This window comes from Kockovaella imperatae (genome assembly GCF_002102565.1).
Source record: "Kockovaella imperatae strain NRRL Y-17943 chromosome Unknown BD324scaffold_3, whole genome shotgun sequence".
Taxonomy (NCBI): Eukaryota; Fungi; Basidiomycota; class Tremellomycetes; order Tremellales; family Cuniculitremaceae; genus Kockovaella; species Kockovaella imperatae.
Genome location: NW_019028943.1, coordinates 1040619 through 1059685, shown reverse-complemented (window position 1 = coordinate 1059685; position 19067 = coordinate 1040619). Strand labels below are relative to the sequence as shown.

Sequence of the window (19067 nt, the reverse complement as noted above, 5' to 3'; positions counted from 1 at the left end):
TCTTCCTTTCCCTCTTTCAATTGACGACTAGAACCGACACGAGATTCACGATCATGCAAAACAATAAAAAAAGACATTGGCCATGCCACACCCTACCCGTTCAAGAGATGAACCCATTCATCCGTGATCATCTTCTCTCTTCTTGTTCTTGATACCCAAACAAAAGCTACACTATGTCTTTGATTGAAATGTTCCTGTCTCTTTTACTATCGCTACAACGTTTGAAGAAGCCAAAAAAGGTCCTCTTTTTCCCACTTCTGTTCCCAGAACATGTCCGTTCGTCCCGTTTCTCATGTCCCAAGTTGAACTCGCAACGATCCTCCTGGACATCCCACTCCTTTGTACACCAGCTACTAACCCACTTTCACATCTCCAGCAATGGTCGGAGTCAGACCTGAACCCATTGAACCGACCATGTCTAATCCATCCATACCTCCAGCTCCCCCAGCACCATCATCATCATCCCAAAAAGTGAATGTTGCCCCGCCTCCTCCACCCAAACGACCGACTTTCGGTGCATCGGCCACCAGCGTCTGACTCGCAAGTCGTTTGGCTCCAGGTCTAGCAGATACACTCGTCGCTTTCCATGGCCAAGCGCCAGTATTGCTCTGATTTGACAGGTTGGAGCCTAGACCCGGTCTCGTACCGACAGAAGAGCTCATACCAGGGAACGCAAAGGCCGCTCGGAACGGGGTCGGAAGGTTCTCCAACCCGAATGACGGCGTTCGTTCGGGTGCTAGAGTCTGTTGCAAGGCCGAAGATTGAAAGACAGAGGCGACGGGGCGCGACATTCCGTTGCCAAACTGTCCAGCGAGACCTTCCAGGAATGCCGCGGGATCAAGCTTCATCTTGTTTCCACCGGTGGTTGTGCTTCCAGGGGCGAGTGCAAACGTCGTTTGAGATTGACGATTTCGGATCTCATTACGCCACCTTTTCATGGCATCCGTATCGTCTTGCACCTTTGGTGCATGGTTCACGGGAGGATGGGGAATCTGGGCTGGCTCCTCGAATGGCGATTGAAGATCGGGCATGGAACTAGATTTCGACAAGCTTCGCGCAGACATGTCTGGTCGATTGACATTGCTACTACTGCCTTGGACTCCTTGAGATCCGCTCGGATCCGCCATGAATGTCTTCCAGATATCTTTGGCGTCATTGGTGTTAATTGCCGCACCGCCGGGAGCTACTCGGGGTACAGTGTTCCAGTTGTTGGTCTGCCCTTGAGTATTCTGATCCTTCTGGCCCGACGCTGCAGCTGCAATGTGCCGATGAAGCTGTTCGATATTTCGTTGGTGCTCCTGGGCCATCATGCTGGCTGTGAATGGATCAGGAATTGTGTTTTCTCCATTACCATCCCGAAGCGACATGTTGTTGAATCCCCACAATCCGATACTCGACCGACGACGTTGGTTCAGATCCTCCTTCATCTTGTCAAAGTCGAGCTCGTTCAGCGCCTTGACGGCAGATACCGGTGCGTTCCCATGAGCGGTAGGAGGAGCCGTCTTAGGATTTGATGCGGTCTCCTCGTCATCTTCGATTAGTGCCTGATTGCGAAACTGTATACGGGGATCAATGGTTCCATCTTGCATGCCGCCGAATCGAAAATTATTGAGATCAGTCTGCATTCCCGAGTTGTACCCCATGCCAAGTGAAGGGTTCATCTGCGTCCCATCGACACCAAGAGTTGCATTCTGATGCTTCAGATTAGTGGTGGTGAGCAGGGGGTTCGTAAATGTCAGGCTGCTCGTCTGGCTACCTCGCCTCTCGACTGGTTCCTCGGATCCTGACGGGCTCGTCGTGAGACTCGTCAAAGAAGGCGTCGGGGCAAAGGTGTTGAGTGGCAGATTGGCAGGTGAGAGATTGCTCATCTGAACAGTGTTCGCGCCCATGTGCAGAGGTTGAGGTGCCGACAGAGAGTTGCCAGCTTGGAGCATTTGCGGGTTGATCGGTGTCGGTTGCCCATCAGAGAGACTGTTGGGAGACCAGACCATGGTGCTTGGGGTCTGTTGCAGGTTCGGAAGGAGGGTCGATGGGATCGAGGTGGGAGACACGCTGGTCCCGGTAATCGAGTTCGGCGCCATCAGGGTACCACCACCCAAAGGTGATGGTGTGAATGCCACAGGCGAGATGGACAATCCGGGCAATGTACTTGACCGGAAAGGTGAACCCGGATAGCTCTGTCTTTGAGCTGGGAAGGAGGATAGTACACGAGACTTGGGGGTCTTGGTATAGCTGCAGGCGATATTACGGGTCGAGCAACGTTCTGAGAATGTGAGCTGGTGTTCAGGATTGGCAGAACTCACGACATGGCTCTGCAAAATCGCAGCGGACCTTGGAGTGGCTGCACTGGTCACACGCTCGCTTTTTGACATAGTCATAGCTGATTGAGGATGAGCTGCTGGAATTCCTACCCATCGAGCTGGATCCGATGCCGTGATCCGAAGTCGAGAATTGCATGGGGAATTTCATTTGTCCTGTATACGCCGAAGTGTCAATGCCTTGAATAGGCGAGACATTTGTGAGCGGGACGGCAGTCGTGAGCGGTGCGCTGTTCAGGCCATCCAACGAGGTAAAGTTGCTCCATTGAGTCGTGTTCTGTAGAGGACCGGTCGTTTGGAGATCCGGATTGGCCAATAGGGGATGATGTGGGTACATTCTCTGAGCTTGCAGAGCCGGGTGAGGTTCTGAGACGTCTGTACCGGGGGTGGAAAACACGTTGGCAGCGTCTACCAGTGAATGACTACGATTCCTGGTCATTGTAGGTTTCTTGAGCTTATTTGGATCATCCAGGACAGGATCGGTATTGTTCTGACGTGGATGAGCAGTAGTGGGCATGGATTTCCTCCTTCCTTTCTTCGATGCCATTGGTTTGCCTCCACCTTCTTCGGGGGCTCGATGAGCTTTGTTGACATGACGAGAGAGAAGGTCACTTGAAGGTGGCAAGAGGGTGAGCGAGGGTCATTGTCGAGGTCTGCTGCCAACTCACCTTCTGGCAAATCTCAAAGGACATTCTTTACATTCGTACGGTCTATCACCCGTATGTGCTCGCAAGTGTCTACCGACATGTTGAGGACGAGTGAAAGTGGCTTCGCAGAGCTTTCAAAAGAGGCCGAAATGGCGTCAGCAAGTGCATGCCCTATGGGATACTGTGCGGATCTCGGAAAGCGTTCACGTGTCTACTGTCGGCGGAAATAAAAGACTCACAGGGCATTTGTGATCCCCTCCCATGGTGATGCTTGAGCGGGGCGTTGCTGAGTGTGCTTTGGGTGGGAATGTGGCGGTAGTTTTGGGCTCGCTATAGGGAAGACTGGTGGGTGATTAGAGCTACGAGGCTCGAGTCGCTCGGCGCTGATGATGACAGGCTTGATGGTCGATTCCGGGAAATGAAGCAAAAAAGGGAGACTGGGTTTCGTGTATATGTTCAGTCGAGGGACAGAGTGATGACTAGCAAGACGCCATGGTCATGAATGGGCGTGGGCCTAGGAGGTGGGTTCCAGAGTGGTTTCAACGCAAGCAATGAAATTCGACGAGTCGTACAAGACGGAATGTGTGGTCTTTGAAGAGGGAAGCGTCTGCCTGTCTTTTGGCAGTTATCCCAGAGGATGATGAGAAGAAGAAACGAGAATTCAAAAGAAGCGAATCCTCCCGGTGTGTGATGTGTTTGGAAGGCTCCTTTGGTCCAGAGTGTGTGTGTGTGGTCGCTGTTGCTGCTGCTGCTGCTGCTGCTGGTTGTCAACAGTTCGAGATGAAAAGGAGATGGGATGTACGAATGTGCGTGAGAGGGCGTCGAGGGCGTCGAGTGGTCTGTCACATTCACCCACCCACACCCACACACACACAGACACTGTTGGCCCTGCGCTCTCAGAGTGATGATGCCTCTGACGAAGTGAACAGAGAACCGAAAACGGGATCAAATTTAGAATCCAAAAAAAATTCAGTGTGAATCACCCGGTAGGGCGAGAGAGGAGAGAGGCGAGAGAGAGAAATGAGGGTATGACGTAGTGGTATGAGCTGGTATGATGACGTTTGACTACACTTTTTGTCCATCATCATCATCATCATCAATACGGCATTTATTTCAGGGACGAAAAAAGGGGAGAGAGGAGGAGTGAGGAATACCGATCAGCCCGAGAATCCACGTGGCCATTTCTGATGAGAATCGTTTGTGAGCTTGTTCCTAAGGCCACTGAGATCTGATTAGGGTCGTAGGCAAGTGGTAACTCAACCACAAGTGTGCCACAGGCGCAAGACTATCTATCTATCTCCCCTCTCTCGCGTCCAAGGCGTGTGAGCTCTTCCATATATATCAAGCCAACTCAAAGAAGAGTCAGCACGCCGTGATGAGTGGCGATGGGATCTATGAGCTCGGCAAGAAGGGCCGGACATACAGTCCGAGGATTCCCCCTTCTCATGTTCTAAAACCTGTTAGAGGCACGTTCGGGAAACCGGCAAGGTACATTAATGGGACGATCAGCGACAGGGACAGAGACAGAGGCGGGGTTGATGCGCGGAGCAGCGCGCCGGAGCGGAGTGAAGCGAGGTCAAGGTTTTGACCAACCTCAAAAAAGGATACATGTTCATAACATGTCACCACTGGAGTGACTCGAAGAAACTCGACTCTGCTGCGCGAGATCAAAATCACGACTGTCCCGTGGTGGGCTCCGTCGCTACAATCTCTTCAGGCTTGATCTCTACTAAGGCATCGTCCTCCTCTACCTTTGGCGGCGAAGCCCCCTGGGGTGTCCCTGCGTCTGGCGTACCCGCTCGAGAAGCTTGTACGCTCGCCGTATCGGGACCATTGGAGGTCATGGAAGCAAGATTGGCGTATCCGTCAGTGTGTTCCATCTTCTGCAAGAAGAAGGAAACAGGGCATCAGCACACAATATCCTTCTGCTCCTGCTATCTCGACTGACCCATTCAGGCTTGATCACGTCGTCGAGCTTGTCACACACTAATTTGCAGATCCTGTTGACACATGATCAGATCAGTCTCGAGCGGGGCATCGCTCACAACTTGATCGTCCCATCGGTGATTTCTGCGACCTCTGCAATCTCCTTGGCCGTAGTGCTCCTTTCGAACAGTACGCACGTAAAGTACAAGACGCCCGCGGCGATAGAAACCGGGTTTCGCCCGTCAATCTTTGCCTTGGCAGCCGCTTGACCAACAATGTACTTGGAGGCATTGTGAATAACATTACCGAGGTCCAAGTAGTTGATGAATCGAGTCAAGAGACCTTCGGCAGATTTCTCCGTGCTGCTCAGACCAGCGACGCCTTGACCATTTGTAGCGGCCACTTCCTTGGTGACCACTCGTTTGACCACATTGACAGCGTGAAACAGATCTTTCTTGCCCACCCGAGTGACTTTACACACCTCGGGAAAGGATCGTTCGGCGCCGACGTTGCGACCGGCGATAATGATAGACGCAGCGATGAATGCCATTTCGTTTCGAGGTCCACGAATCAATTTGTTATCATCCGCGATTTTGTAGACGTGTTGAGCGCGGGAAATAACGTTCCGAGGGAGACTCATGTGATCGCACATTTCAGCGATCCGTCCAAAAATCGCTTGCATAGCCACGGCTGACGTAGAGCCATTGCTTTGCGCTGCCACCCGAGCTTGAGCCCGTTGAAGATCACGGGCCATGCCTGTTCGGCCGTCGTGAGACGAGATCGAGGTCTCCAGGAGGTTTCCAAGGAGAGCGTTACCAGCATCTCCGACACGTGATGGATCGTCTCCGCCTTCATCACCGGCGAACGTCTGTCCAGGTCAGTGAACGATCAGCAAAAAAGATACATACTCTCCCTGTTACAGGTCAGCACAATACAGGCATCACCACTGCGCTCACATTCGCTCCGCGTATCTACTATCCTGTCACCTAGAATCGTCCCGCAATCACCACACACCAAATCACCCTTGGAATATTCTTCAACGATATTCGGAGGATCGGTACGACAGTTTGGACACAACTGTCGGACATTGAGATTAGGTGGAATTGCTTGGCCGTACTTTGGCTGAGAAGACGAGATGAATCAAAAGGACAGGAACAGAAATTGGTCAGCGCAAGGCATCATCACTCCACACAGTGGTTTATACCCACAACAGGTGGCCTTGGTCCCGCGCTAGCTGCGATCATTTTTGACTCTAGCAGGAGGGCCCCAAGTGGTCTCGCCAAAAAGAGAGCGGGTCGCTCAAGGTGACGCTGATGGGAGAAAGCGCAATCTGACAGCCCCTAGCTGTGATCCTGAGGTCCTCGCCACCCGGATTTTCAATATCGTCCCAAACTTCTCAGCAGACCAGTAGACGAACCCTCGGAGGTGGATCGTTGCTCAAACGACGTCTCGTCGCCTTTCGACGGCCCCACTCACGCCGTCGAGAAGGAAAAACTCGGTACGCGAGGGTGATTCTTATTTGCGTTAGCAATCCTCGTACGAGAAGATTGAGATAATGAGAAATATGTCAAGGACTTTGTTCCCTTCCTTCCATGCATACCACGCTGAGCTCGTCTCGAGCGCTCGACGGTGCCCCACTTCCTATACACTCCTGGGATGGCTTCGCTCAAGGCTTAGCAAACTCACCAGGTAGGTCGTCGCCACCAAAGACCTAGCCAGCGTCTTTTGTGGTGTTTTTTTTTCTCTCTCTTTCGATCCCCAGCTCAGACTTTTTGTTTTCACACTGTATCGTCGATGTGCTCGTTGCCACCCGTTCTGAAGCTCCTACACAAGTAAATGAGAGGATGGGTGTCGAACTGCAAGATCGATGCGAATAACAGTAGAGTGAAAATGAAGAGACAGAAGACTGGGGATGAAGTACAGATGAGAAAATGAGTGAAAGAGGAAAGAAAAGGGGCCATATTTGTGAATCAAACAAATCTTATTGGATCCCACCGTTTAGAGCTTAACAACAACCGAAGCGAAGGGCACCTTGGGACTGACATTTCACTCGACTACCTTCGACTCGCCTGGAGTTCGGTCTCCCCGGCTCAATCTGACAGTTGAAGATTGGACGAGGTCGTCTCTACTGATCCTTCTCGCGCACTGACATCAGGTGGGTCCAACAACTGATTTGCACCGCAGAGACTGACTTGAGGCTTGATCTTAGGATTGCATCCTCGGTCGTCGGCAGGATAAATATTCGTCGCGTCTCCAGATTGGTCGGCCAAGGGGGTGCGACCTTTCTCTTCATTCCCCACGAGCCTCCTGCGCTCACTCTGAGGGGCATTCGAAGTGATCAGCGATCGAACAGAGCTATACACTGATCCTGGATCTCTCAAAGCCGTGTCGTCCCGGCGCGTTCCTGAACGAGGCAATAGTACTCTTCAAGTCGACCTGCGCCGTGAGTCTGGTCTTACGAGATGTAGATAGTTACACTCAAAGCTGACAGAACATTGCCCGCACCTTCAGGCTCCCTTCACCTCCGCCCCAATCCCCCCTTGATCATCCGCTTCATTCACCATGACCACCTCATCCAACCAATTCACAACCGACGAGTATGTTCTCGCTTACCACGGACCATTACTGTACGAAGCTCGTGTAAGTGTGGAAGTGTGGAAAAGGATGCGATGGAGGTCGTACTCGATCTTCCATTGTCCCTGTGGCTCGCGCTCTGCTATAACTCCAACGAGCTGACATTATCATCATTTTCGTGCATCTCCTTCCATTCCACCTCCATATTCGCCACGTTCCGCTGCATGGTTACCACATGCCTACTTCTCCTCCTCCAATCTTCCCTGCCATTCCGTCCGCCTGTAGATCCTGCTCGCCGAGAATTGGACAGAGTCCAATACTCTCCTAGGAACCACTGGGCCTCACTATTTCATCCACTATAAAGGATGGAAGCAAACGTGAGTGTTTGGACCTCTGTCACCCCTCCCCACTCATCAAAACTCATGCGTGCGATCTTAGATGGGACGAATGGGTGCCTGAACAGCGTTTACTGAAATTGAACGAAGAGGGATTCGCAAAACGTCGTCAATTACTCGAGCAGCAGACTCGGAAAACTCGTCCGATAACGGCTGCCAGTCCCGCCGCGAGCAGTATCAAAGGCAAAGAAAAGGTCCCGAAAAAAGTCGAGCAGGGGAAGAAGAGGACCAGAGAATCTGGTATCGACACTGTGCGTTGGATGCCACGACGTAGGATCTGACCTCGGTCTGACTCGTCCCATAGGAGGCAGACTACCTCAAACGCCCCGAGGTCAAGATTGTCATTCCGGACATTTTGAAATTACAGCTGGTTGATGATTGGGAAAACGTCACCAAGAACAATCAGGTGAGCTGGCATCTCATCTCAGAGGGCATGCGAAACTCACATCGCTTGCCAGCTCGTTATATTACCGCGCAAGCCGAACGTCCGTGATCTTCTCGAGGAGTACAGGAATTACGTGTTAGCGACGAAAAGGTCTCTGGATCGATCGTCGTGAGTCTTATGGCGATGCCATTCTTGCCTGATTAACACCCATCCTGACGGTCTATCTGCAGTCGCGCCACATCACTCCTCTCCGAAATCATTGCTGGGGTCACCCTCTACTTCGATAAGGCGTTGGGAAACAATCTCCTGTACAGATTCGAGAGGGCGCAGTATGTCGAACAGAAGCGATTGAACCCAGACAAGGGCATGTCCGAGATTTACGGAGCGGAGCATTTGTTGAGATTATTCGGTAAGCGAGCGACGCAAGTGAGGGTGTTGCTCGTGGCTAATGACTTGACAGTCAACTTTGGACCGTTCATCGCCTATACCAATATCGACACGGAGTCATTGAATATTTTGCGAGAATACATCAATGACATTATGAAGTGGGTCGGGCCGGCTCTCCAGTGTCTCGCCCCTTGCTCACATGTCACGCCAGGTGGATGATCAAAGAGCAGAAGAGACTGTTTGTGAAAGACTACGAGACGACGACGACACAGTATCAAAGTCTGTCACGGACATAGCAGGGAGAGAGCCCCGCCGGGCGCTGGAGGACCGCGAGGCGAGGGGTCTGGTCGCGGAGACGGGCATTGATCGTCTGCCTGAGAGACTGTATATATGGTCTGAGCCTGTGATGGCGGAGGTCGAAATGAGTGGGGTCTCTGGATCCCACTTTCGGACAGGAGGGTGGTGTATTCTTCCGTTCACCTTGGGGTTCATACAGTGGTCTTGAAATGTAAATACCATTTGCAAGCACGCAAGTCTGCACATAGCACAGGGTGTTTCAAATTACCCTCTTGATGTCGTACGCAGCTACTTCGCATCCCCGGGACTCAGCAAATCGAGACTTGTCTACATTGCCTCTCCGACTGCCCATTCGCAGGCTCTCCTCCCTCCTAGCACTCCTTCATATCCGCTATATTAATTCAGGTCATGATTTGATCGTTCGTTATTGTCGCTTGATGTTTGGACAGGCATGGTATAGAGCGATTCGGCCTTGTTCTTTCCACATGAGACTTTGGGGTAATCGAAAAAGCTGGAGTCCGAGCCACGAATCTTGCGGCTCAACACGAGCCTCGATGACACGCTCTATGAGGTCTTCCAGAGGAGGAAAGCCACGGGTCCGAGGTAAAAGTAGATAAAGTTTTTGGTCTCTGCGTGGACGCGTCATGAGTCAGCTCGCAAGAACAATGCGCAGAACAGCTACCGCTTCTGACTCACCATGCGTCACAAAGCTTCCGAATCTAAGGCGGACGCAGAGAGGAGCCACCGTCAGTATAGAGAGACGAAAACAACGCTCTGGGGAAGAAAGCGGACTCACTGCTTCCCGACAACACAGTGCCATGTGGTCCCGTATATCCTGTCGAACTCCTTCTTCATATACATCGCTGTATCTTTCTCCACAGGGTATGCTTCGAGAGCCTGCATCGCAAGTTCAATCGCTCGTTGCGACATGTCTTCGGACACTGGTGGAGGGCAAAAATCAAATGTCAATGCGATGAGCAGTGAAGAACGAGCGTGTGCAAATGGCTACTGACTGTCTACATTCTTGATAATGGCTTTGGTTTCCACCAGTGTGGACCCCGTGAGGTCCCTCTGAAGAGCCGAGTCCGACATGGGATTGGTGTTGACGAGGAGCTGAGTCTTTCGAGAGGTGGAGCGTGTTGGCGAAGCACGGAATGTTCAATGATTAGGTTTACCAAGCCGCAATGAGGCTTAAACGCAACGCCACAAGCGCTAGAAAGTGCGCAGGTCACCACACGGCCTCACGTCGTCACAACAAACTTGGCTCTGATGAGACTGAAAGGCTCGATGGGATGTCCCGTCGTCATGAAAATGATCTTTTTAATTAATTGGCGGCGCTGGTAGGAGGCGACGCGAAACGGCGGAATCAAATTCGGCGCAAGTCACGGATTCCGGTCTAGCGGAGAAAGTTGAATCAGGTTGGATAGCCCGAGAGAGAGAGAAAGAGAGAGACTGCTGAGCCTCGTCAGCGCACCAGCGACATGCCAGCTCAAGATAAGACTCATCTAAGGCTTGGACATGCCGAGTATTCGATCAAAGATCTGTTTCTGATGGGTCTTCAGACCAAAGTGTTCGGGCTGGAGGAAATCAAGGACAGCGAGCTTCCCGTTGCTGTTGTCGTGAGTGGCCCCCCCCCGCGCCCCTGTACATTGGACTCGGATCCGCCTTCGCACCCCGCTGAAATGATTCTGCAGCTGGTTCTACATGGCCGCACGGATAATCAAAAAGGCATGGCAGACTATACACATGGTCTCCTAGGAGAGATCGAACGATTATCGAAAGGTAAACAGAAGGAGAGGGATATTATTGCAGTCACCATGGTACGTCTCGGTGGACGGGTGTCTCTCGTCAAATCGATCGAAGGATGAACGGTGCTGGCTTTAGGATCAACGAAATCATGGAACTCGGTTGAAGGAGAAGATTCCGAATCTCAGTTATGACAAGAACCCAAATCACCTCATTGACATGACGGCCTGCATCCGTGAGGTGACCCCTGTTTGTTAATCTCATCTCGACAGAGAGCTGAATTCTAGAGCCAGTTGGAGGATCTCAAGATGTCTCATTTGTGATCTCCATGCTGCCTTCCTACCTGTTCCCAAATGGTGATCGAAAGATCACCGAATGGGTCGTCGCTGGACATTCTTTGGGCGGTGAGCGTCATGGTTGGACAGATACACGAACGGCAAGATCAACGTCTGACGCTCGCTGTGTCAGGCAACGTTACTTGGAGAGTCCTGAGAGATGGTACGTTCTCCTTTAGTGGGTCTAGTGGACGGTCCGGTTGATGCAAGACAGATCCACGGGTCAACGTGGCCATTCCAATTCAAGGACTCCCATTGGAATGCCATCTTCCATACCTCAAAGCAAGAGCTCTCGGTATGAACCTGGCATTCGAGCCGCCACTATGTCCTCCGACTCTGTTGCCGATACTGGAAAGCCCAGTGTCTGACTCAGCATACTGGGGCAAAAAGATCTTGACTATCCACGGCGGAGCAGACGATGTGGTCCCTTATGCTGTCGGCAAAGAAATCATCACGGGTATGCAGAAGAAGGCGCAGCCAGGCGACGTAGAGATCGTCATTCTGCCTGGCATCGAGCACACTGTCACTCCAGAAATGGTGCAGCATAGTGCGGCTTGGGTCTACAAGTGGGCAATAAGTCGAGAGAGAGTATGATGCATGGTAGTGATAAGTTCGGACAAAGGCAAGCACTATGCTTTGGCAAGATGATCCTCCCACAATGTTTGCAAAGAACTAATCGTGCGCTGAGTTGATCAGCCTTGCAAGCCACAGGAGCCGTCTCCGGACTCACCTTCAAGGTCAGACTTGCACCCACTGTCAAGCTCCCGATAGCGTCCGCATTCCACATTTCTGCGTTCTCGTCTTCTTCCTCTACACTGGCTCCCTTGGCAGCGGACGCCTCAGTTTTGTCGATCAAGCGCTTGGCATGATCGATGACATCTTTCAGTCTACCCTTGTCATAGTAGAATGTCCGCAACGCATCTTCAAAGCCAGTCGGTGGGCGTTGCAAAGCTGTTCGGACGAAGGAACGGGAAAGGACATAAGCTTTCTCAGAGTAATGTCGGCTGCAACGCGTGTCAGCGATGCCTTGACCAGATTGTATCTCTTCTCACGAGTTGACTCGTCCCTCTCGCGTGCCTTCAAGCTTTGCAAAAGCCGGTTCGCAATGATACGGCGAGCGCACGAGGACGAGTCCAGAAATGGACACAAAAACCTGGAGCAGGGAAGACGTGCGAGGACTGAGACCGTAAGCAATCTTCCGCACCATTTGACTCACTTCCAGGATTCCGACTTATCGCCTGACCACGTACCAAGCACGGAAAGGCACACTTTTCCATCTTCATACAAGTTTGGATTGCACCGTCCCTGACCGTTTGTATGAGAGTGAAAATGGACTTTGGGAGGTTCTCTTGGAAATTTTGTCGGATCCATAAACACATCAAAGACGAACGGCGCATTGGCGTAGGGTGTCCCTTCGGGTCCAATGATGAGACACCGGACAAGATCGGTTCGGTTTTCATATGTTCGGACGAGGATATTTTCAGGTAGAGAAGATCGAAGAGCTGTAAGTTCTCTGTTCACTCGAGAAAGATAGGATCGTTCCGGTGTCGAGACAGTCTCCTTGATGAAGTGGTGATCGGCAGGGGCTTCCTCCGATATATCAAATCTCTGCCAGTCTTCGTTGAGGACTCGCCTCGGTTTCGATGGTCCGGCGTCGCCATTGGCAGGCGGTAAGGTGCTGGGCGTCGCTTGAGGAGATTCAGATGTCGTACCCAGAGCGAGCTTTTCAGCTTCCTCGGCATCCCTAGTCTCCTCATCCTCCACTTCCATCCCAAGGTTTTCCAGTAGCTCAGCGTCTCTCTCAATGCTCGGGCAATCATCATCATGCAAATCTGCCCTCTGGTAAATCTCCATCTGCTCAGAGAACGTTTCGGAGCCTGAATGCAGGTCGGAACCCATGCTATCGTCCTCCTCCTCGGGATGTCCGTCGTCGAATCCATCGTCGTCATAGTCGTGTAAATCATCTAAGGGTGGGAAACCACCCATGACCATGCCATTTGGTATCATCATTGCCATATGGCCCGTGGGACTGATCATCATAGGGGGCATTCCGTTCATCATCATGCCTTCTCCCCCTGGCATGTCCTCTAGTGGGTCCATGATTTCGTCTTCCAGCGTCCCTCTAAGCAGATAGATATTCTTGAGTCCGACTGTTTTAGAAGATCCATTAGCTAGTCTGACCTCGACGGTCCCATCGAGTTTGAGTGCCTTGACTTCCCCCCACCAGTCGATAGCCGACGGGTCGCCGATAGGCTCAGTGCTCGTCACTTCGTTGTCGAGCCCCATTGTGGGTGGATGTTTCCGGCATTCTTCCAATACCTCGGTCTCCCAAGTCAGGTCACGAGAATAGTCACCCTGACCAAGACTGGGGACCTCGGGTAGGGGCGCCCCGTTGTCATCACAGAGGAGAACAATGCTTCCGATACCAACTCCGTATACTTGAGATAGACCAGGGTCTAGCTCGAGTGCAGAAATGATCTCGCGTGGCTTCTCTCTTCCATCAAGACAGAATACATCGGCGACTCGATTGTGCGCGTCGAAAGTTTGCACGACTGCCGGGATGCGTTGACCTGAGTCTCCTTTCCATATGACACAATCGCCAGGCCACGTCTCATACCTATGGGTCAGGACTGCCTCGCAAAACTCTACTCACTCATCGACATTCTGGTACGGGACCACGTCGCTAGCCCAATCGGTTGTCACCGAACCATTTTGCCATCTCAGAGTCAATTTCGACCTTGCACCGACGATCTTGAGGGAAGAGATTGTGCTCTTGACCGGCCGTGGGCGAAAATCAGTTCTCGTCGTATACACCGAGTCTTCAATTTCTAATGCTAGAGAAGATATCAGACGCAAGTCAGTCGGCACCACGCACAATCTCTCAAGGCCCTATCAGTGATAAACATTCCATCTCCAAGCTGAACCGGGCGGCGATCATCCATTGCGAAATGTATCAGTTCCCAAACCTTATCGCCTGTCCATTGCTTTGGAGGTTCGGGATAGTCATCTTGAGCCGATATCGGCAGCTGCAGCGGGTCAGCAAGAGAGGCGACCCAGAGTCCGAGTCCGCTAATACCTTTTGGTTGAGGACGTGCCATGCTACCCGGATGCTAACTATTTCACTTGACAAGACGATATCTTTCAGGTCCCCTTTATCGAACAAGAGCTCCTCGCCACGCTCGTCCGATCGGGGCATGAGTTCCTGCGAAGATGTCAGAAAAGGGGTGCAGATGGATCGGCGGACCTACGTGAAGGGCTCGACCAGGATCCATCGATGTAGCCAGGTCAAAGACTCGGTACGCTGTGTCGGCATCATGTCGCTTGACCACAGCCCGACGAATCACCTGTAGGTTACAGTGTCAACAACGATGGCCATCGTACAGTGAGCTCACTTACACTCTCGACGCTTCCCAGCCAATTATCAGATACAACCTTGTCTCCTACTTCAACGAGGAAGTGGGACCTTAATTTATCTTGCTGGATCCATTGGTTCAGCCGCTTCTTCGTTCCCAAGTGTTCCAACAGAACTTCAGAAGATTGATCGATGATCACTGCCGAGTCGTGAGACGTCAGAGATCGCTTGACGATGTCGCCATTGATGAAAGCACGGTGAAAGAGGACCACTGAGGACTCAGGGCAGATCAGCAGCTCCTGGGTCCTCATGTTCCTGTAGAGTAGTGATGATCAGCAGCCTTACGAGAGGAGATAGCCATGCTCTACTCACCGGATGCCGACTTCCCCTCTTAAAAGTGGCCGCTCGATGGGATTCGTTGGATCCGAGCCCATACCCATCATATCGTCCTCATCCGCCCAGCATCGCTGTGTCATTCGTAAACTCACTCGAATTTGGACGACTGATTGAGATCTACACTCACCAAGACGTGCCCTCTAAAATTGTCGTCAACGAGCTTGGTGACTACATCATTGAAAAAGAACTGTATTACTTTGTCAGCGCTGACTCCATTAAGACCATCCGGCTTGCCTTTGAGGTATAGTCTTCCGGTAGATCGGGCAGACTCTTAGGGTTAGGCATCCGGACGGTGGCCTAGAGCTCCGACTGCCCTCCTAGACCTTGCTGCCTTGCGAAAACGATTTCTGACAAGATACAGATCGAACGCGCAACAATGGCATTTCACACGGAGAATTTCATCAGACACTGCGCGAACGCGGAGTCAGGTGTCAGATTTCCGGACTGGAAATTGATTGGAGATCGAGCAGAGTCGGGACACTCAGGTCTGTGAGCTGCCATCAAGCATGCCAACCGAGAGGTAGAAAGCGCTACGGAACCGTCTGCGATGTGCGTGCGGTTCGAGAAAAAGAATATCGATCCGCTCTTCCCATCTCCAGAGAAGCAGTTCGCTTCGCGGGATTGGCTTTGAGCAAGGCATCTTTGCTACTGCATACATACCGGTACACTGCAACACACCTGTACAATCCCGTATGGTAAATATTAAGGGGCTCATGACACTGGTTTGCATCTTATCCAGGTCCAATCTGTAGAGGAAAAGTGAGCCTCTGAATTCCATTGTGTTGCAAAACCGCTCTCGATGCCGCCACTGAACATCACGACTCACTCTTGGCATATCATGGTGCTCACTTGGGACGCGTCAGCATACGGCTCGAATGATGAGAGATAACCACGCACCTCAACGAGTCCAACCTCTGGTTAAACTCCTGCACCCTGTCCTTGTGCGACATCTTGGCGTTCTTCAACGCTCTCTCCTCCCGCTGCGTCGCCAGTCAGCACGACGATCCCTCTGATTGATTGAAGGGCTGAGGTCGGGGTGAAGACCTTACGACCCACCCTCTTCCTTTGGATCTCCTCGAAACGCCTCTCCGCATCAGTCATCTTCCGACCTGTTGGTCTCTCTTCAACTTCCTGAGTCTCCCTCTCTCTCTCCTTCTCCTTTTGTGAGATCTCAGCGTCCACCTTTGCTCTATCACTCGAGGAATGAGACTTCTTCTTCTTCTTCCTGAACCTGGATATCAGTATTTTGTCGTTTCACAGCTGACAAGTGGTGTCGGTGCAGTACGGGGCAGACGATGTCCTGTTCCTTAAGGATGGCACTCTCCAAGTTGACGCAGCGCGATGGGTTGACTCACTTTTCGCCTTCGCCCTTCAGCTTCAACTTGCCTCCGGGACGATGAGCATAGTCGCTCATCTCGGTCCAGCCCCCTGCAGAAGCGTGGTCGTGGTCGTGAATGCCGACTTGAAGGCTGGCTCTAGATAGTCTCGAAGCTCGGTGATACCGAGAGAGATCAATTGCCGGGTGGCGAAAAATACACGTCAGAGCTTCCTGAAATTTCCGAAGATCACCTCGCAGACTCATGTTATGCCGAGGATTGAGTACATCCTACGACCACTGCTCGACCCAGCATAATAATGTCTGCGACTGCTGGAGCCCAGGTGCCTCAGGCTCAATTTGATGCTGCTACTCAGGTGAGCCAGTTAGATCAATTAATTGCATTGTCCTGTGAGCTAACGAGGACCCAGAGAGAGCTTCAAGAATTCATCGACCAAGAGTCAGCTGCCTTTTCGTCTGCCAACCCTTCGTAGCTGATACATCTGTAGACAAGCGAAGGCCAAGATGGCGGCTACAGTGCACGAGCTGACAGACACATGTAAGTTCGCTCAGTGGAGAAGATGAAATACTTCTGATTTGTCGCCTCAGGCTGGAAAAAGTGCGTGACCGGCTCTATCAGCAGCAAGTTCTCCAGGCAAGTCGATACTATCAGATTTCAACATCAAGCTCACTATACTCAGGAACGAGGTGTCATGTCTCGAAAACTGTGTCGATCGCTTCCTCGATACCAGCTTCTACATCTTGAACGAGGTCAAGCAACAGAGAAATCAACTGCATTGAACGAGACTAGACTATACAATTCACAGCATGTAGCATACATCACTCTTGTTTTCAACTAGGCTGAGATGGGCTTCACCATGAGCGGCATCTGGTATCCTTGAGTCTCTTCTCCCACAACCTTGGACCGCATCACGATCCTAATAACTCCGTCAGCTCCGTGAAAAGAGAGGGACACGCACGCAGACCGCTTCTCAATCTGGGGTTTGCTTTTCAACTCCTCGAACTCGAAGTTTCTCATCAGTACAAACAAGATAGCCTTCATTTCCGCTAACGCAAATCGGTAGCCAATGCAGCTGCGTGTGCCACCCAGGAAAGTCAACATATTGCCCCAGACACCTGGAACTTCTTTCGTGGATTCGGGCGGTGGTGAGAGGAAGCGATCAGGATTGAAATCCTCCGCATCTGACCCCCAACGATCCTGAGAGGTGTTGACGGGCATGATGGCTGCGCATCAGTCTGGGTCTCCAGCGACGACTCACGCAGAAAGACAGTCGTGCCCGCTTGCAGCGTGACTGTGTCCATCATCTTACCATCGCGTCCTCTGATTGGGGTGCCAAGAGGGACAACAGTGGTCTGCTTCGCCTCACGAATAGTGGACGTGGCCGGGGGTAAGAGTCTGAGACCTTCTCGGACGACCGCATCAAGGTACGGCAACGCCGCGATCTCCTCACTTGTCGTCAGCGCGGCGCGTGAAGATCCACGTACTGTGATGGTCGCTCAGATTCAACGGCGGCGAGCTCCTCCCGGAGCTTGGTTTGAATCTCTGGATGTTGGCAGAGCAGATACAGTATCCAAGTCAAGGATGTACTGGACGTCTCGTTGCCGGCGAGCATCTGGCGTCAAGGACATTCTAAAGCGGTACCCACGAAGGTGGTGATTTGAGCGAGAACCTCGTCATCCGACATGCGCTGGTCTGGTGGAACGTCGGACGCCATGTTCGCCTTGACTGAACTTCAGCTTTGTCCAAGTGAGGAGACCCACCTAAGATTGACAACAGGTCCTTGCCAATATCTGAGCCTTTCTCAAAGCCGTCGCTGTAGGCCGCCTTCACGGCCCGCTTCTTCTCCTCCAAAAGTCTCTACATTTTCAGAAGAATCGATGCTTCAGACTCACGTTTCCGATCCTCCTCGTGACCTCCTGACTGGCCCTGACCGTTCTCTGCTGCTTCGTTGGCTGACGTCAGCTCTGTTCAAAGTTCGCACCAACGATTTTATCGAAACCTGGCACGAACGCCGCGAGGAAGAGCATGAGTGTGAGCTGCGACGATGCCGCAAACATGGATCTGTATGCCTCTGCGAGTTCATTGTCCTTTTGACTTAGAGACTGGAAGTCGTAGTTGAATCCCGCGAGGCCGATAACGTCGAGAGTGGTTTGGCCAAGGTACTTCGCCACGTCGATCTTCTTACCTCCACTGACTGTATCTTCCGGTTTGGCAGGCGTGGGTGAAGCCTGGATTGTATCATCGGCGATGATGTCGACCAGCTTCTCTCGGAGCTCGTACGCCTTGTCGAAAAAGATGTCTTGCATGTTCTTCACGGCTAGAGGAGAGAATGAAGGGTTTAAAGCCTTTCGCTGCCGTCTGTGATCCGCTCCTTCCGCAGTGAGCAGTCCATTTCCAAGTGTCTTGGCCAGCTGTTGCCTCGCCCGATCAGGCTTAGGGAATGTATCTGGATGAGACAGGACATGCGCGATAGCTTTAGGATCGAGAGTATAGAATCGATGCTGGGCAAAGATGATTCTGTATCGATAGGTTGGGCCATATTCCTTTGCCCACTCCCTGTGCAGCTCCATCGGTCCGGCTTTGATGATCGCACGTAGGTTACCGAATAGCCAGTTGTCAGAAGGCGGACCTGAAGCCTCAGCACGGTCATGAGACTTCGCTCACCTGGCACATTTCGGAATGACAGGGTCCACTCCGCCCATGGCCAGTAATAGAACCAGAGAGAGGCCAGCGAAGTGATGATGATCCCGATGATCGTCAGGACTGGGCGATGCCTGGCGAACTCGATCGCCGCAGTGGCCAGTTCTGAAAGATGGTCCATGATGCTGAGCTACTGTCTAGAACTCTGATATGCGTGTTGAGGCGACCAAGTATGACATAGACAAAGACTATTCGTGTCAACGTGTTCACATGCGGTCTCGAGATGAGCGCTGACCGCACTGCATGTTATTCTCGGCTCTCGGCGGCCGAGC

The 19067-nt window shown here is 52.0% G+C and overlaps 9 protein-coding genes across 9 annotated transcripts; 3 read left to right on the top strand and 6 right to left on the bottom strand.

The window, feature by feature from the left end:
* Positions 1 to 71: 71 nt before the first annotated feature.
* BD324DRAFT_321282 (hypothetical protein) lies at positions 72 to 3324 on the bottom strand. Its single transcript, XM_022012478.1, has 4 exons — positions 3205 to 3324; positions 2987 to 3096; positions 2304 to 2929; positions 72 to 2263 (listed from the first exon to the last, which is right to left on the bottom strand). The coding sequence occupies exons 1-4, from the start codon at positions 3226 to 3228 to the stop codon at positions 354 to 356; spliced, it is 2670 nt and encodes an 889-aa protein (XP_021873119.1). The 5' UTR covers positions 3229 to 3324; the 3' UTR covers positions 72 to 353.
* Positions 3325 to 4679: 1355 nt separating this feature from the next.
* Positions 4680 to 6315, bottom strand: BD324DRAFT_321023 (hypothetical protein). Its single transcript, XM_022012477.1, has 7 exons — positions 6309 to 6315; positions 6100 to 6243; positions 5914 to 6013; positions 5848 to 5862; positions 5800 to 5804; positions 5011 to 5759; positions 4680 to 4965 (listed from the first exon to the last, which is right to left on the bottom strand). The coding sequence occupies exons 2-7, from the start codon at positions 6133 to 6135 to the stop codon at positions 4806 to 4808; spliced, it is 1065 nt and encodes a 354-aa protein (XP_021873118.1). The 5' UTR covers positions 6136 to 6243; positions 6309 to 6315; the 3' UTR covers positions 4680 to 4805.
* Positions 6316 to 7218: 903 nt separating this feature from the next.
* On the top strand, positions 7219 to 9066 carry BD324DRAFT_320513 (MRG-domain-containing protein). Its single transcript, XM_022012476.1, has 9 exons — positions 7219 to 7334; positions 7403 to 7531; positions 7751 to 7842; positions 7904 to 8111; positions 8165 to 8266; positions 8319 to 8413; positions 8476 to 8654; positions 8706 to 8790; positions 8844 to 9066. The coding sequence occupies exons 2-9, from the start codon at positions 7454 to 7456 to the stop codon at positions 8926 to 8928; spliced, it is 924 nt and encodes a 307-aa protein (XP_021873117.1). The 5' UTR covers positions 7219 to 7334; positions 7403 to 7453; the 3' UTR covers positions 8929 to 9066.
* Positions 9067 to 9148: 82 nt separating this feature from the next.
* BD324DRAFT_619013 (dynein light chain 2, cytoplasmic-like protein) lies at positions 9149 to 10354 on the bottom strand. The gene is made up of 4 exons (XM_022015113.1): positions 9943 to 10354; positions 9726 to 9870; positions 9626 to 9648; positions 9149 to 9558 (listed from the first exon to the last, which is right to left on the bottom strand). Exons 1-4 carry the CDS (start codon positions 10019 to 10021, stop codon positions 9494 to 9496), a joined length of 312 nt encoding a protein of 103 aa, XP_021873116.1. The 5' UTR covers positions 10022 to 10354; the 3' UTR covers positions 9149 to 9493.
* Positions 10355 to 11619, top strand: BD324DRAFT_619008 (Alpha/Beta hydrolase protein). The gene is made up of 6 exons (XM_022015112.1): positions 10355 to 10548; positions 10624 to 10749; positions 10814 to 10910; positions 10969 to 11079; positions 11144 to 11173; positions 11225 to 11619. The coding sequence occupies exons 1-6, from the start codon at positions 10411 to 10413 to the stop codon at positions 11602 to 11604; spliced, it is 882 nt and encodes a 293-aa protein (XP_021873115.1). The 5' UTR covers positions 10355 to 10410; the 3' UTR covers positions 11605 to 11619.
* BD324DRAFT_619003 (hypothetical protein) lies at positions 11620 to 15194 on the bottom strand. Its single transcript, XM_022015111.1, has 12 exons — positions 14993 to 15194; positions 14886 to 14945; positions 14735 to 14829; positions 14407 to 14677; positions 14259 to 14354; positions 14087 to 14212; positions 13886 to 14036; positions 13664 to 13844; positions 12227 to 13627; positions 12063 to 12188; positions 11741 to 12014; positions 11620 to 11693 (listed from the first exon to the last, which is right to left on the bottom strand). The coding sequence occupies exons 1-12, from the start codon at positions 15041 to 15043 to the stop codon at positions 11640 to 11642; spliced, it is 2886 nt and encodes a 961-aa protein (XP_021873114.1). The 5' UTR covers positions 15044 to 15194; the 3' UTR covers positions 11620 to 11639.
* A 201-nt stretch (positions 15195 to 15395) lies between these two features.
* Positions 15396 to 16274, bottom strand: BD324DRAFT_618999 (hypothetical protein). The gene is made up of 5 exons (XM_022015110.1): positions 16114 to 16274; positions 15815 to 15983; positions 15656 to 15738; positions 15585 to 15606; positions 15396 to 15504 (listed from the first exon to the last, which is right to left on the bottom strand). Exons 1-5 carry the CDS (start codon positions 16170 to 16172, stop codon positions 15490 to 15492), a joined length of 348 nt encoding a protein of 115 aa, XP_021873113.1. The 5' UTR covers positions 16173 to 16274; the 3' UTR covers positions 15396 to 15489.
* Positions 16275 to 16915, top strand: BD324DRAFT_618996 (Tim10/DDP family zinc finger-domain-containing protein). Its single transcript, XM_022015109.1, has 5 exons — positions 16275 to 16450; positions 16505 to 16533; positions 16583 to 16632; positions 16683 to 16728; positions 16775 to 16915. The coding sequence occupies exons 1-5, from the start codon at positions 16394 to 16396 to the stop codon at positions 16872 to 16874; spliced, it is 282 nt and encodes a 93-aa protein (XP_021873112.1). The 5' UTR covers positions 16275 to 16393; the 3' UTR covers positions 16875 to 16915.
* BD324DRAFT_618988 (cytochrome P450) lies at positions 16916 to 19025 on the bottom strand. Its single transcript, XM_022015108.1, has 8 exons — positions 18760 to 19025; positions 18081 to 18724; positions 17988 to 18047; positions 17856 to 17952; positions 17741 to 17820; positions 17580 to 17707; positions 17354 to 17544; positions 16916 to 17318 (listed from the first exon to the last, which is right to left on the bottom strand). Exons 1-8 carry the CDS (start codon positions 18914 to 18916, stop codon positions 16930 to 16932), a joined length of 1746 nt encoding a protein of 581 aa, XP_021873111.1. The 5' UTR covers positions 18917 to 19025; the 3' UTR covers positions 16916 to 16929.
* Between the last annotated feature and the right edge of the window lie 42 nt (positions 19026 to 19067).

Coding starts and splice junctions, on each gene's coding strand:
- BD324DRAFT_619008 (XM_022015112.1), top strand. CDS start 10,411: ATGCCAGCTCAAGATAAGACTCATCTAAGGCTTGGACATGCCGAGTAT. Junction 10,911..10,968: donor TGACATGACGGCCTGCATCC/GTGAGGTGACCC, acceptor TTCTAGAGCCAG/TTGGAGGATCTCAAGATGTC. Junction 11,080..11,143: donor CGCTGGACATTCTTTGGGCG/GTGAGCGTCATG, acceptor TCGCTGTGTCAG/GCAACGTTACTTGGAGAGTC.
- BD324DRAFT_320513 (XM_022012476.1), top strand. CDS start 7,454: ATGACCACCTCATCCAACCAATTCACAACCGACGAGTATGTTCTCGCT. Junction 8,414..8,475: donor AGGTCTCTGGATCGATCGTC/GTGAGTCTTATG, acceptor GTCTATCTGCAG/TCGCGCCACATCACTCCTCT. Junction 8,791..8,843: donor TACATCAATGACATTATGAA/GTGGGTCGGGCC, acceptor ATGTCACGCCAG/GTGGATGATCAAAGAGCAGA.
- BD324DRAFT_619013 (XM_022015113.1), bottom strand. CDS start 10,021: ATGTCGGACTCGGCTCTTCAGAGGGACCTCACGGGGTCCACACTGGTG. Junction 9,871..9,942: donor CATTATCAAGAATGTAGACA/GTCAGTAGCCAT, acceptor GCCCTCCACCAG/TGTCCGAAGACATGTCGCAA. Junction 9,559..9,625: donor CGGAAGCTTTGTGACGCATG/GTGAGTCAGAAG, acceptor GCGTCCACGCAG/AGACCAAAAACTTTATCTAC.
- BD324DRAFT_321023 (XM_022012477.1), bottom strand. CDS start 6,135: ATGATCGCAGCTAGCGCGGGACCAAGGCCACCTGTT. Junction 6,014..6,099: donor CGGGACCAAGGCCACCTGTT/GTGGGTATAAAC, acceptor TCGTCTTCTCAG/CCAAAGTACGGCCAAGCAAT. Junction 4,966..5,010: donor ACCGATGGGACGATCAAGTT/GTGAGCGATGCC, acceptor ATGTGTCAACAG/GATCTGCAAATTAGTGTGTG.
- BD324DRAFT_618988 (XM_022015108.1), bottom strand. CDS start 18,916: ATGGACCATCTTTCAGAACTGGCCACTGCGGCGATCGAGTTCGCCAGG. Junction 17,953..17,987: donor TCACGAGGAGGATCGGAAAC/GTGAGTCTGAAG, acceptor CTGAAAATGTAG/AGACTTTTGGAGGAGAAGAA. Junction 17,319..17,353: donor GGGCACGACTGTCTTTCTGC/GTGAGTCGTCGC, acceptor ACTGATGCGCAG/CCATCATGCCCGTCAACACC.
- BD324DRAFT_618999 (XM_022015110.1), bottom strand. CDS start 16,172: ATGAGCGACTATGCTCATCGTCCCGGAGGCAAGTTGAAGCTGAAGGGC. Junction 15,984..16,113: donor CTGAAGGGCGAAGGCGAAAA/GTGAGTCAACCC, acceptor ATCCAGGTTCAG/GAAGAAGAAGAAGAAGTCTC. Junction 15,739..15,814: donor AGGAGATCCAAAGGAAGAGG/GTGGGTCGTAAG, acceptor CTGGCGACGCAG/CGGGAGGAGAGAGCGTTGAA.
- BD324DRAFT_321282 (XM_022012478.1), bottom strand. CDS start 3,228: ATGGGAGGGGATCACAAATGCCCT. Junction 3,097..3,204: donor GAGGGGATCACAAATGCCCT/GTGAGTCTTTTA, acceptor CTCTTTTGAAAG/CTCTGCGAAGCCACTTTCAC. Junction 2,930..2,986: donor CCTTTGAGATTTGCCAGAAG/GTGAGTTGGCAG, acceptor GCCACCTTCAAG/TGACCTTCTCTCTCGTCATG.
- BD324DRAFT_619003 (XM_022015111.1), bottom strand. CDS start 15,043: ATGCCTAACCCTAAGAGTCTGCCCGATCTACCGGAAGACTATACCTCA. Junction 14,355..14,406: donor GGCTGGGAAGCGTCGAGAGT/GTAAGTGAGCTC, acceptor TGTAACCTACAG/GTGATTCGTCGGGCTGTGGT. Junction 13,628..13,663: donor CCGTACCAGAATGTCGATGA/GTGAGTAGAGTT, acceptor CCTGACCCATAG/GTATGAGACGTGGCCTGGCG.
- BD324DRAFT_618996 (XM_022015109.1), top strand. CDS start 16,394: ATGTCTGCGACTGCTGGAGCCCAGGTGCCTCAGGCTCAATTTGATGCT. Junction 16,534..16,582: donor CAAGAATTCATCGACCAAGA/GTCAGCTGCCTT, acceptor ATACATCTGTAG/ACAAGCGAAGGCCAAGATGG. Junction 16,729..16,774: donor ATCAGCAGCAAGTTCTCCAG/GCAAGTCGATAC, acceptor CACTATACTCAG/GAACGAGGTGTCATGTCTCG.